Genomic DNA, 14,827 nt, shown 5'->3' on the forward strand with positions numbered 1-14,827 from the left:
ACAGAAATGTGAGTTATAGATCAGTCACTCTCATTGAAAACAGGTCTAAGAAGCAGTAGATCAGTTTTATGTGTGCTATTTCTATGCTTCCCGATCTTAAGTTTCATTTCTATACCAGCTTCAAACAGCTGAAAATACAATATTTTAGGTTATGGAAAACATATTTCAGTTATGGTACAATGATTCGTCAAAATGAAATTAGGCAAACTTTTCACATTTTAGCAACCAGGAAATGGTAGCGCAATTTCTGCATATTGCACCTTTAATGTGTAACTAACTGTGTGCCAGACAACTCAAGATCCCTTATCTGATTGGATCCAATGTTTCAACGCATAAAGGTTTATTAACTGACAGTAAATACAGTACAAGTTCAGGTACAGTTAGAATACATATTTTATTGACAAGTGACCCAAGAAAAGAGAGCTCAAAACTGGATGACCTGGCCCTGAAAGAGTGAGGAAAAAAAGACATAAGAAATTGGTATTTCAGATTGTTGCAAAGAAATTCAAATTACCACCCATGAACTCAATCGCATTAACACCACTGTCTGCCTACTGCCTTATTTCCAAACAATGCTCTGGCTTGCCATTAGGCTTCGAGTAGAAGCCAAGTTTGCTGGCTCTCAAAACTGGGGAGAACCAGTATGCTTACCTTTCTCTTCTTGTCTCCTCCCAGTTCAAAGTGTTTGCATCTCTTGATGGGCACCATTCTCTTTTGCCGACAGTTGGGCTCCACACACTCCAGCCTCAACACGATTTTCTTTGTAGTTTTAGCCTGCAGGAGAAATCACAAGGGTTTGAGCAAGTAACATAAAAAGATGGAAATGATGTGTGCTGACTAATAGACTGAGTATTGACATGGAGACTAAACCCAAAGACAGAGGCAATTTGCAAACAAACACGTCCCATCTGTAGGAGGGGAAGACAAGGTGAATTTGTAAATATTTTCCCATTATGATTCTTCCATACCTTCTTCCTGAAAATAGGCTTGGTCTGGCCACCATAACCAGATTGCTTTCTGTCATATCTCCTTTTGCCTGAAAGACAGTTACCTGATAAATGCATGCCAAGGTAGATACCACACATAATACATGTGAATGTTCAAGCAGACAAGAAAGGGAAGTAACTTTAGACCAAAGATTTATTCTAACTAAACCAAGATAGACCACAGCCTGTCGTTTCCAATGGGAACAAATTAGTCATATCATGCAAGGAGGGCAGAGCCAAGCACAAGCTAGCGAGATCCTACTGGCCCTTACTAGCATGTATCTGCATATATCCGTTAGGGACTGCCTACCCTGTGAGGTGCATGTGCAATAACTCAATTTACCTTAGCACTTCTAAATACCACTTTTTAAAATTATTTTTTACTTTGGCAAAAGGTAAAGTCCACAAAATGTTGTCGACTCTGTTCATAACAGATTATAGTTGTGGGAACAGATAACTATTCAAGTCAAATGTTTTATGGATGAGAATTTTCAGAATGTCAGCCAAAATCCTTCTCCTCCCACTGCCTGCCACTGGGCTTCCTCTCAGTACCATAATTGGTAGTGAGTGGAAACAAAATGCAGATGAGACTATAGCAAACTTACCCTGTGCATACAGAGAATCCTTCCCCTTCTTGTACTGGGTAACTTTGTGAGTTTGATGTTTCTTACATTTCTTGCAATAAGTCCTGCGGGTCTTCGGTACGTTTACCTAGATAAATTATACAAAAATAAGTAAATGACTGTACCAAAGATACTATAGTGAAGGCTTCTCTCCGATTTAACATGTGCCCCGTTGCGTTCTAGCAATTTCAGTAACGTTAGCTAGTTGCCAAGTAGCTTAACCACATTGCATTGGAAGTGTTTGCTTAGCTAACGTTCGCTAGCCAATTCCTGTTAATACGCTCTAGGGCCACAACCAACTGGCTCGTATGAAACGGGAGGGAGAACAATAGTTGCAACACATTATCTCCTACATACAATATAAACTAGCTTAAATACATATTTTAAATAGTTGTGGGTTACAAATTAGCAATTGGTAGCGAAAACGTACCATGACTGCACACTCTTGATGCAGGAGGTCAAAGGAAGAAAAATAAGTCAGGAGACCGCATGTAGATGAAACCGGAAATACGTGAGTGAGCTGGACAGAAGAGATCTGTGCAATACAATAGTGACGTCCTGTGGATTAAGTCCGCCTAGCAGAAGAGAAAATCATTTAATGGAAATTACAGGTACAGAGTTTCTAAACCCATACTAAACCATCTTTGTTACAGGTAAGTAATTTTTATGGCTGTTTCCAGTCCACAGATGTAAGAATGAAGAAATGACTTGTAAGCCTACATTGTGACAATGGAATCTGACTTTCATTTACTGAAACCATTACTGAGAGACTAGAATATGTAATATTGACATGGATAACTGCATGTGGAAATGTACTAATGTGGAAAATAATGATGTTAGAAACATTGAATTATGAATTTATTAATTATTGAAAATGTAAAAAATATCAACATCATGAAATATTACGTCAACATATATAGTATATGGTACCAATAGTACTGGCCTGATACCATAAAACAGCACATCAGATTTCCATCCAGTAACGTTAGACGGATTTTGTAAAACGGGGTCATGATTCTCATCATTAGCCTGTTTATTCATTTCAATGTGCATTAACCCATTCACGCCAGGGTACGGTATTTAATACAATATCAAAATGCACCACTGAACAAATTATGTTTGGTGTTATTGCATGACATTTGGTGTCAACATAGTACAAGTGTCTACACAGGCTACATTGAAATATTAAGATTGTCATTATCTATCATACTTCCACTGCCAATCAAAGTTGGGACTTTGAGAACATTTTTAAAAAATCATTAAAATGACTTCAGCATATGTATTTTAAAATACTTTTCAGAATGTATTTGTTTAAAAGCATATAGTATTGTACCTGTGCCAAATATGATTCAACTCATTGTTGTTTGAACTACAGCTGTTTCTATATAGTCTTTGGACACACGAGGTCAATTTTTATTTTTATTTTACACATTTCACAAATCAAGTGAAGTGAATACACATTCAAATAATCATATCTTAATAATTTTTGGTATATATATTATATTAATAATTTATAGGTATCCAGACCAATACACTGAGTGTACAAAACATTTCCCTTGGATTCACATGGTCAGTCTATGTTCCCTTATTGGTGACACCTGTTAAATACACTTTAATCAGTGGAGATGAAGGGGAGGTGACAGGCTTTGAGACATGGATTGTGTGCCATTCAGAGGGTGCTTTTGAACGGGGTATGGTACTAGGTGGAAGGCGCACCGGTTTGAGTGTGTCAAGAATTGGGTTTTTCACGCTTAGTAGTTCTGTGTGTCCACCACCCAAAGGACATCCAGACAACTTGACACAACAGTGGGAACCATTGGAGTCAACATTGGCCAGCATCCCCATTGAATGTTTTCGACACCTTGAAGAGTCCATGCCCCGACAAATTGAGGCTGTTCTGAGGGCAAAAGGGGGTGCAACTCAATATTAGGAAGGTGTTTCTAATGTTTTGTACACTCAGTGTAGATTTCTCCTATTTCACACATTTCTAGAACTTTGGCTACCAGCTTTGTGCACGACCTCCAGATGTTTTTTCAAGTTTGATGTGGTGTTTCCGGACGAAGAGATCAATGCTGCCTTTCCAGAGTTTGTATTTGACTGATCTCCTCGATTAACAAAAAATAATGGGAGCATTTCCAGAAGGAAAATATTTAGCAGGGTAACACAGCTGCCATCTTTTCCTGACATCTTTCTTGTAACTTGTTTCTTATTGGAAACAAGTTAGCCTACAGCATGAATTCCGTTACCATGAGACAAGGCATTAAACATGTATACTGTATATAACACGGCAGTAGAGATATACTTCAAAGTAATACACGGGTTACTTGAAAAAGTAACTAATATTACAATATTTAAAGACAGGAACTTATATTAATTACTCCGTTACTCATGTAAGTAATATATTACACTCAACACTGGTCCCGAGTGATTCTATTTTTGGAACAGAATCACTTTTTGGAACAGAATCTGTTTTTGGAACTTTGTTGTGTAATGTTTTTGCATAACTGGCATCCTCATTGCTAAAAGTGCAAATGTGAGAAAGTACAGACATGCTACTCGAAGTAAACACATTTTTGATATTCTGAGAATATGGCAACCATGATCTGGGTATGTTTCTATCAGAAGCAACACTAACTCCTGGGCCATGTTTCAGCAATAATTTAAGAATGTTACAGATAAAAATGCAATGATGAGAGCTGATGTGATTCCTAATGAGACACGTTTGTTCTACATGGTATGTGGTGTGTATGCTCAGCTATATAGAATTCTACCGATTCACATCTTTTAAATGTGAAACTCATTTTACTTAGAACAGATAGGTGTGTTGTAATTTATGCCAAATAATGACGTTAACATATATTGCTAAGAATCTGAGAGTAGGGTGACTCTTCTAGTGGGTATTGAACGCAGGCCACCAGCACCAATGACAAACACCCTAACTACTGTCCAATAAGGAATATCTCTAGGGCATGTGCTTATTGGGCCAGTATAGTTAGGCACTGGCCAGAAGAAAACCTAACCCCTCCTCCCTTGGTACTTGTGTAGATCTGAAACATCTTGATAGGAGTAAGCAATAGGGTGAATGCACTTAAGAAAATTAAAAGTATACTCAAGAAAAAACTTTATTGATCATAGAGATTCAGGAGTATAATTAAAACTGGTTAATATGCCCCACCAACATTAGACAACTATACCGAAAGCCCTTAAATTGTTGAAATGTAAAGTCAATGAAGAGAGAATAGTCAAATTAACTGATAACTGACACAGACATGGTGGCATAGCAGAAATATCTAAATGCTGTGAACCAAGAGGTTGTGAGTCCAAATCCCAGGTGAGGACATGTTGAATAATAATTACTGTATATATGAACATGCACAATGTAATCATGTAAGTCAAAGTGTCATGTAAGTTGAAAACACTATGTTAAAAGCACTGTGTGTGTGAGTATCCCTTACCTTGCCAAAGGTAAGGGATATATGAATGGATATGAATGGATCAGAGCCCTGATGGGCTTGGCAACAGTAGCAAGTTGTGATATGTAATGACATTTATTTTGGGGGGAGAACGTTTTGTGTAGAACTTTAATACTGTATCTTACATTCTGAGAACATGGCAACCATGTTCTGAGTATGTTGGGCGGCAGGGTAGCCTAGTGGTTAGAGAGTTGGACTAGTAACCGGAAGGTTGCAAGTTCAAATCCCTGAGCTGACAAGGACAAATCTGTCGTTCTGCCCCTGAACCCCCCAAAATAAATAGGCCGTCATTGAAAATAATAATTTGTTCTTAACTGACTTGCCTAGTTAAATAAAGGTAAAATAAAAATGTTTGGTGGGAAGTTGATGGAATATTTCCCTAACCCTCAGAAAACTGGACACATGAATGTTCTTTCAAAGTCCCATCAAACGTGTCTAGAACTAAACATATTATGTTCTGAGAACATGGCCACCATGTTCTGTGTATGTTTGATGTGACATTGATGGAATATTCTCCTAAAGGATGAATCAACATGTACAGAATGGGGGAGGGTCATGCTTTTTTCAATTTCAAGGGGAGGGTTTGTATTTACTAAATCTAGTCCAGGGGATGTAATTTCAATATTTCTCAGTGTTTTAGAATTAGTTGCTTATTAGGCTATATATCGATGTGTGCCTGATGCCGCCCCTCATCTCTGATTCTCCGCTGGATGCGCAATATCAAGTGCGCCGAAAGGCTATTAGTGTGGTCTCAATCAAATGATCCAGCTATAGGCTACAAAGTGCATGCTTGGAGAAGCACAGAGCAAGGTTATGTTTCTAAAATAGCTGCCTCGATGGTGTAAATACAACTAGGCTGCATTACACACTGCAATGGATATTCTCCATGTAACCCTTATTATAAGTAACGTTCACTCTCTAACTCTCAGAAAACTAGACACATGAATGTTCTTGTAACATCCCATAATACACCCCTCCCCTAAACTAATGGACAACAATACGTAGACCTCCACTTCCAGCATATACATACTACATACATTTCATGGATAGTATATCTTACATTCGTTATCTTGTTTGTTTTTAGTCCCAGCCTTCAGCTACCCTCAACCCCTCCCATCTATTTCTGAAGAATATCCAGTTATGATTTCTAGCTGCCATATATTTTTCCACTGTGCTGTGATGTTTCACAAAAGTTCTGAACCTTTCTATTCTCATAGTTTTTACAGATTGCAAATGAAAGATAAACACCTTTGCTAAGATTATTATTATATTATTGATCGATTTACTATGACTTCATATCACCCAGCAGTGCTATTTGCAGTTAGCTTCAAGTAAATGTACAAATGTTTCTGCCATTTCTGAACCTGTGACCGAAAACTAGCTACATATATAGTGATCTAAATATTCTCTCTTCGCAGCAAAATCTGAATATATATCATATATATATAAAATTGTATTAGTTGCAAAAATTTTGTATGATAATTTAAATTTAAAAACTACGTTTTAATCCAGCGTCGTTTTGTGTATCAGTTCATAGACCACGTGTCATGGAATCAGTACATTGAAAACCTCACAATTATTTTGCAACCTGTATGGCGCAGCTGTCAATTTTTGGTCCGTATACTTTTTTATTTATTCCAATATATACAATGCCTTCAGAAAGTATTCGGACCCCTTGACTTTTTCCAAATTTTGTTACGTTACAGCCTTATTCTAAAATTATTTAAATAGTTTTTGTTCCCTCATCAATCTACACACATAACCCCATAATGACAAAGCAAAAACAGGTTTTTAGAAATTTTCGCAAATTTTAATAAAATAAAAAACTGAAATATCACATTTGTTTAAGCACCTTTGGCAGCGATTACAGCCTTGATTCTTATTGGGTATGACGCTACATACTTGGCACACCTCTGTTTGGGGAGTTTCTCCCATTCTTCTCTGCAAATCCTTTCAAGCTCTGTCAGGTTGGATGGGGAGCGTCGCTGCACAACTATTTTCAGGTCTCTCCAGAGATGTTCGATCGGGTTCAAGTCCGGGCTCTGGCTGGGCCACTCAAGGACATTCAGAGACTTGTCCCAAAGCCACTCCTGAGTTGTCTTGGCTATGTTCTTAGGGTCATTGTCCTGTTGGAAGGTGAACCTTCGCACCAGTCTGAGGTCTTGAGCTCTCTGGAGCAGGTTTTCATCAAGGATCACTCTGTACTTTGCTCCGTTGATCTTTCCCTCGATCCTGACTAGTCTCCCAGTCCCTTCCCCTGAACATAATCCCCATAGCACGATGCTGCCACCACCGTGCTTCGCCGTAGGTTTCATCTGTGCCGCAGAGATGATTGTCTTTCTGGAAAGTTCTCCCATCTCGACAGAGGCACTCTAGAGCTCTGTCAGAGTGACCATCGGGTTCTTGGTCACCTCCCTGACCAAGGCCCGTCTCCCCCGATTGCTTAGCTCTGGAGAGACATGAAAATAGCTGTGCAGCAAAACACCCCATCCAACCTAACAGAGCTTGAGAGGATCTGCAGAAAAGAATGGGAGAAAGTACAGGTGTGCCAAGCTTGTAGCGTCATTCCCAAGAAGACCCAAGGCTATAATCGCTGTCAAAGGTGCTTCAACAAAAAAAATACTATATTATACTATGGTATAAATATTGTAGTATTCACTGTAGTATTTACTGTAGTACTTATAGTTGACTATAGTATGAATACTGTAGTAATTTAACAATGTAGTATAAAGTATAGTAATTAATGTAGTGTTTTTGCAGATTGTAGTATACTGTAGTATTTACTGTAGAGTTTTTGCAGATATTACTGTAGTATTTATAGTGTACTGGAGAAATAATATATCCCCTTTCAGGGATATAACATTAGAATTGTATAGCTAATAGGCTATGTGTTTGTAGAGCGACTGAGGTGAATTAACCTACAGCAGCCAAGGTTATAATGGCTGGGGTCATTTTTGCTTGTTTTTGCTGTTCTCCAAATAGCATTTAAACATTCTTTTATTTTATATAAATGCATAAAATGAGCTTCAACTTTCAGAAAATGTCATGGGAGCCCCCTTCTGGACCTCACTAAAACTCAAACCCTGGTTACAGCCCTGAGAGGTGAAATGTGGAATAATTGAAGGAATGAATCCAAGCCTCACGCTTATCACCTGTGGAAGGCGGGGCTTCCAGCGAGGTGCGGATTTCATTGGCCTTGTCTGGCGTGATTGTAGATGCTTCAACCGAAGTCACGAGAGAGTGACTCCCCATAGTATGTTGTACGAAAGTTGACTGAAAGGGAACTCACAGTTCTCTCTCTAACAGGCTGACCACACCGCTCGCTGTTGCAAAATAAATTTAGAAATCTATGTTATTCAATTATTGCACCCACACTGCTTGTGCGCTCCAACGAGCGTCTGCATTGACAAGGGCTAAAATAGAAATTAGTTATATTTCTGACACACGATCTGTGCAATAATCCTGCCTCTCCCATCTCATTAGTTTATAGAAGCAGGTACCCACGTGACATCTCCTCATTGGTTATACCCACGTAGGTGACTGAAAGACAAACGAGGTCAGTGGCGGTAATGCACCTAATTTATGAAAGCTGCCAATCGCAATATAAAGTCGAGAAGAAAAACCCTAGAAGGAAGAGAGATGACTAGAAATTATTCAGTTGACCGTTTTATGTGTGGATTAATTGGCGGAGTAGAGGACCTTGTGTATTTCAGGTAAAATAACAACTCAATGTTTATATCCCAGGACAAATTAGCTAGCAACAGCAAGCTAGCTAAATAGGACAAATTAGCTAGCAAGTGTAAGCTAATTAGCTAAATTGCCATAAATGTTTAATGCTTTTCGACCTGTCCCCAAATTAATATAATTGGTTGAGTTAGTTTTGATATTTTAACCTGCGTGTCATGATCACGTTGTGTGGGGAGACAAAATACATTTATGCAAGATGGCGCACGCGCGGAGCCGGTTTGGGATCCGTGTAAGGTAAAGACGTTCTTCAGTTGCTCAATGGCCTGTTGAAGGTGATGGAGCTGGAGCATTGTGATCCAGCCTAAGGCCGGTCCTGCTTACACAGAGGGAAAACAAAGGCATGAGGGCTCCCTTTTAGACAGGCCCCTAATGCCTTTTGACAGTTAATCCTCATATCAAACGAGCGTACTATGTTACCTGGGGGTTCAGTGTTGCTGGCTCCTGTGCTTAGCTGTCTCTTTGTAACACTAATGATGGGGTTCCAGTCGATACATTGTCCTTGGAGTCCTCTCTCTCTAAACATATACTAATATCATGAGGAAATAAAAGGATGCACCTTCATGTGGATAGGACTGCTAACCTCTGACTGGGACTCCCTGTTGTAGAATCTCCCTTAGCCGGTGGAGCTGACTCTAGCTCCTTGTTGGGGTACTCCAGGATCTGCATGCAGGTTTCCAGCCTGCCCTGATGGTACCTCAGGTTCCTGGCCTCAGCCAGCAAGGCCTGGTTCTGGTAGTCCTACTGCTCCACAGAGCCCTCCCTCAGATGTGGTCAGGCCTGGCCACAGCATGCTGCCACTCTAGATGTCAGTACTTCCTATGCAGTACCTTGGGGGGAATTACACTTTTGTGACCCAAGGTACTTTGTGTTTTATGTCTACAACTGTGCTCTGATATGATGGCAGATCTAAGGTAAAAACTGCCTGAAGAATACTCTTGTAGTACTCGAAACGCGTTGTAGTTGTGCGTACTGATATAAACTATAGGCTGATTGGCTCCTAATTTATGTATATATTATCTGTAAATAGTTAACTGAAGTTTTCTGCATCGTACTGGCCACCTACTTGTTTTCTTTCTTAGATCTGAGGTAAACCCATTATGATTAGATACTCTGGGCCCGGTTTTTCAAAAGTTATCTGGATTTCGCCTATTGAATAGGATTAAATGCATAAAAATTGAATGATTAGAACGGGAGTTCCCATTAAAGTCAATGATTTGTCTGTTCTAATCATTCTGTTTCTATGCATTTAATCCTATCCGATAGGCAAAATCCAGAGAGATAACCATTGAAAAACTGGGCCCTGATGCCAGAAATATTTTTATTTGGGTGTGACTGGACTGACTTTGGTACTCATAAAATGAAAAGGACATGAGGGTTCGTGACCTCTCACCTGTTCTCATTCTACAGCATGGCCAGTGTTTTCTGCAGCTCATCCTCGGTCACAGCCTGTATAACCCAGGTAATGGTCATAGGATGCCAGGGAGTCCTGCTCCAGGCGGTCAAGATACTGATCCTCAACCAGAACAGAGGGAAGGACAGAATGAACCATGCGGACGTGAGGAAACCTGAGTGAAGCTAATCTAATGATTTCTAACACAGTCTCATCTTGTTGTATCGTAAGAGCTTTATATGATAAACTCACAGGCTCTCAGTGAAGAAGGAGCAGTTCTCCATCTCAATGAGTCTTGAACAGAAGCAGAGAGTAAAAACAGTAAAATTAAATGTGTCATGGGAGGGAATTCCAAGAAGTGCAAATCCAGCAGTCTTAACATTACAAAAGGGAAACCCTAGCTGTTGCTTCTAAGTCAGGTTTATGTGCTTTTCTTTGTCAGAATTACATTTCTGTGCCTTCTTCACTCATCGCTTACATTTTATAAACATGATGTGGCAGAGAACGAGGACACGCCAGACCAAATGTTTTACGATTTAACCCAAACAAAGGAGTCACGCCACTCCACCATACTCGTTAGTGGCATCATGTTCATCTGTGTGGAGAAGATTATTTCAGAGAAAAGGCACATTGTGGGCAGTGCTGCTGAGGGCAGAATATAATGACATATGAAGACTGCATGCATGTATAATGTACAAATTAAAATGAAGGAGTTAGCCTACTACAGATTACTTAAATGTCAGGGGGAAAAGTTAAGAAACTGACAGGCTATCCTTTGCATGCAAGTAGTGTTCACTATGCACAGTCTGCTGATGTCAACCCAGCTGTTCAAAGTATAGTCTGCAGGAGTCATTGCCTGATTAAAACTGGGTTATGAAGTTCTGTGGACCCTGCTGACCTTCAGCGTGCTCTCCTGTGCTGTCTGGTAGGGCTGGCCCACTTCTCTGACTTCTCTGAGCCTTATTCACAGATGTGTTACAACTGATCAATACCCCTGGGGTGAAGCCTACTCAACTAGTGGGCATCAGCAGGCGGGTGATGCTATAAAATTATTTCTTGACTCATACCTACAGGTATAGTGCTCAATTCTGGAGTGTGTGTCAGAGGGGAAGCCTTGGGGACGAGCTGGACCTGACGGAAGCACAGAGATGTCTATCAAAATAAGGAGTGTCAATCTGTGCTGACAGTCTCTAGATGTTCCATCACATAAGACCTCCCAGGCTTTAGGACTAATAATCCTCACTCCCTGCCCCCAAGACAGGCTGTACATTTGAACTTGTTCTTCAGTGTTTTGGCAAAATCACATCCTCTCCCCTGAAGTGGTTTGTTCTGAAATCAGAAAATAACAGACATTTCAATTCCTTGGAAGTATTCTAGAATCCATGCTTGGGTGTAGTAAACAATGATGGCATAAAATTAACACATTTACAGAAAGAGGAACTTTGAGGCAATTAAATATTTTCAGTCTGGAAAAACACCAGGGCTTGATGGTATACCAGATATATCAGACCTTTTTTGATGTACCTAAAGATCCATTATTAACATTATTTAATTACTCCTATAAAAATGGTAGACTTTCAAGTACTCAACCAGGTCTGATTTCATTACTACTAAAACAGGACCCAGGTGGTAAGTATAAAAAGCCAGTCCATTTAAAAAACTGGATGCCTCTTACACTTCAATGTTGTGATGCAAACTTCCTCAATTACAATGGGTTAAAGTTATGTACAGCAACCCCAGATGTAAAATAGTAAATAATGGTTACTTCTCAGAAAGTGTTGAGCTTTTAAGAGGAGTAAAACAAGGCTGTCCGTTGTCTCCAAATCTATTTATTATGACCATTTGAAATGCTAGCTATTAAAATTAGATAAAAACAAAAACATCAAGGGGTTAGAAACCCAGGGAATAAAAACAAAAGTGTCAATGTATGCTGATGACTCTATTTTTTTCTTAAGTCTGCAATCTGGATCCCTGCACAGTCTCATTGAAGATCTTGATCACTTTTCTAGCTTCTGGACTAAAACCTAATTATGACAAGTGTACCATATTACGTATTGGATCATTAAAAGACCTTGTAGTTTACCAATAAAATGGGCGGATGGTGCAGTAGACATACTTGGTATTCACATCTCCAAAAATATAAATCAACTTATCACAATCAATTTCAATAGAAAGTTTGCAAAAATGGATAAGATTCTGCAACCATGGAGAGGTAAACACTTGTCTATTTATGGAAAAATCACAATGATTAACTCTTTGGTCCTATCACAGTTTACTAACTTACTAATGGCACTGCCTACTCCAGATGACTCATTTTTTAAATCATATGAGCAAAAAATATTTATTTTTATTTGGAATGCTAAGCCAGACAAATTAAATGTGCCTATTTATATAATGAATATGAGTTTGGGGATCTAAAATTATAAAATATTAAAGCTTTAAACTTCTCACTAAAAGCTTCACTCACACATAAATTATACTTAAACCTAAAATGGTTCTCAAGTAGATTTGTTCAAAAATTGCCTTTTTGTCTTTATACAGATTACAACTTCTAATTTCCGAGGAATTGAAAATTTAATTTTGTTTAAAGTATCGCTCTTTCTTAAACAAGCCATACAAAGCTGGTTACAATTTCTGTTTTATCCTCCAGAAAAGATGGAACAAATATTACAGTAAATGTTATGGTTAAACTCAAATATACTGCTTAATAAAACAACATTCTTTATGGATTTTTTATTTTAAAACTGCATTATATTTATTAATTATATTATGAATAGAAACGGTGGAGTTATGTCACATATGTAGCTATCGGAAATATATGGGAATGTCTGCTCAATCCAAATTTACAACCAACTGATTGCAGCATAACCCACAAAAATGGAGGAGACAAGTGGAAAAGGGAGGAGGTAGGGAACTTGTTTGCCTGCCAGATATTAAAGATGCAAATTGGCTGTAAGGATTTGGCACAAATAGAAAAATATAAGAGTTTTGTTTGAGGACAAAAATGTTGACAGCAGCACCATTCAGGTTTCAAAATAAATGGGAAGAGATTTGACATACCGATTACATGGTTTATGAACTGGTACAAAAACAACACTTGATGTTTTTCAATTTAAATGATTATTTCCGCCGTACAACAATCTCAGCTCTGTAGATTTTGCTGTGAATAGACAGAATCCCTAGATTAATTTTACATTTAAATTTAACTAGGCAAGTCAATTAAGAACAAATTCTTATTTACAATGGCGGCCTACACGGCCAAACCCGGACGACGCTGGGCCAATTGTGCGCTGCCCTATGGGACTCCCAATCATGACCTGTTGTGATAAAGCCTGGAATCAAACCAAGGAGTCTGTAGTGACGCCTCAAGCACTGAGATGCAGTGCCTTAGACCACTACGCCACCCGGGATCCCATTTATTCTGGTAAAAAAAACAAACACTTAAAATGAACCTTACAAATAGCAGTGTTGGGCGATTTACAAAGCCATAGTCAGTCAAATAATACTTGCAGAAAAGGTTTTCATCTTTAGCTCACAATCTGTGGATACTAAAGCACACACATCCCTGAGTCGCTCGTCTTTTCAGTTTGCTGCAGCTACCGACTGGAACGAGCTGCAACAAACACAAACTGGACAGTTTTATCTTAATCTCTTCATTCAAAGACTCAATCATGGACACTATTACTGACAGTTGTGGCTGCTTTGCGTGATGTATTATTGTTTCTACCTTCTTGTCCTTTATGCTGTTGTCTGTGCCCAATAATGTTTATACCATGTTTTGTGCTGCTACCATGCTGTGTTGTCATGTGTTGCTGCCATGCTATGCTGTTGTCTTAGGTCTCTCTTTATGTAGTGTTGTGTTGTCTCTCTTGTCGTGATGTGTGTTTTGTCCTATATACATTTTATTTTTAATCCCAGCCCCCGTCCCCGCAGGAGGCCTTTTGCCCTTTGGTAGGCCGTCATTGTAAATAGAAATGCCTTCTTAACCGACTTGCCTAGTTAAATAAAAATAACAAATATACGATTAGAAAGGTTCAATGTATGTAAAACATCACAATTGAAAAATATATGACACATGGAAACCAAATGAGGGTGGTTTACGGTGATAGCTGGGATGGGCTGAGAGTGACATAAAAAATACTGATGGCATAATGAAATTAGTCTTATGGGTTTATCAGAGTCCAAAATGTGTATGCGTACGCACAGCAGTGTTCTCCAACATTGGACTGTTGTCAAATTCTCAGCCCAGCTCAAGCAATTTCACCAACTGTCAACACATTCAAATGAATAGAGGACACGTACGTACCGGAGACGCGTTGGCTAGGAATTGTGTGGATGTACATCCCCCACTTTGGTGGTCTCAGATGGGACATGAGACAATCGTATCTCAGCATCTGTGGACTATGATTTATGCTTTTTACTGGGGTGTACTGTAGTACTCAATGATGGGGTAAATTAAAGCCTTGCCCTTGGTAGTATGCCAGGACAGGAAGCAGCTTTGACATTCCCTATATGGTTGAAATAGCATTCACCTGTTGAGGCCCTGTGGCTCACCTAAAGCTCTTGATGGGAAACTGTTTCCAGGTGGAGCACTTGGCCTGGTGTTAG

The 14,827-nt window shown here is 39.1% G+C and overlaps 1 protein-coding gene across 1 annotated transcript; it reads right to left on the reverse strand.

The window, feature by feature from the left end:
* Positions 1 to 375: 375 nt before the first annotated feature.
* On the reverse strand, positions 376 to 2,184 carry LOC110533861 (ribosomal protein L36A). Its single transcript, XM_021618418.3, has 5 exons — positions 2,040 to 2,184; positions 1,592 to 1,697; positions 969 to 1,036; positions 652 to 774; positions 376 to 445 (listed from the first exon to the last, which is right to left on the reverse strand). Exons 1-5 carry the CDS (start codon positions 2,040 to 2,042, stop codon positions 425 to 427), a joined length of 321 nt encoding a protein of 106 aa, XP_021474093.1. The 5' UTR covers positions 2,043 to 2,184; the 3' UTR covers positions 376 to 424.
* Between the last annotated feature and the right edge of the window lie 12,643 nt (positions 2,185 to 14,827).

The sequence above is a fragment of the Oncorhynchus mykiss genome, chromosome 10 (assembly GCF_057628025.1).
Source record: "Oncorhynchus mykiss isolate SJ-2025 chromosome 10, ASM5762802v1, whole genome shotgun sequence".
In the NCBI taxonomy this organism is placed as follows: Eukaryota; Metazoa; Chordata; class Actinopteri; order Salmoniformes; family Salmonidae; genus Oncorhynchus; species Oncorhynchus mykiss.

What these genes read in the sequence shown, in the direction of transcription:
- LOC110533861 (XM_021618418.3), bottom strand. An exon ending in AGCCTATTTTCAGGAAGAAG is followed by an intron (nt 775 to 968) that starts GTATGGAAGAAT and finishes TTTCTCCTGCAG; the next exon opens with GCTAAAACTACAAAGAAAAT. An exon ending in GAGGAGACAAGAAGAGAAAG is followed by an intron (nt 446 to 651) that starts GTAAGCATACTG and finishes TCACTCTTTCAG; the next exon opens with GGCCAGGTCATCCAGTTTTG.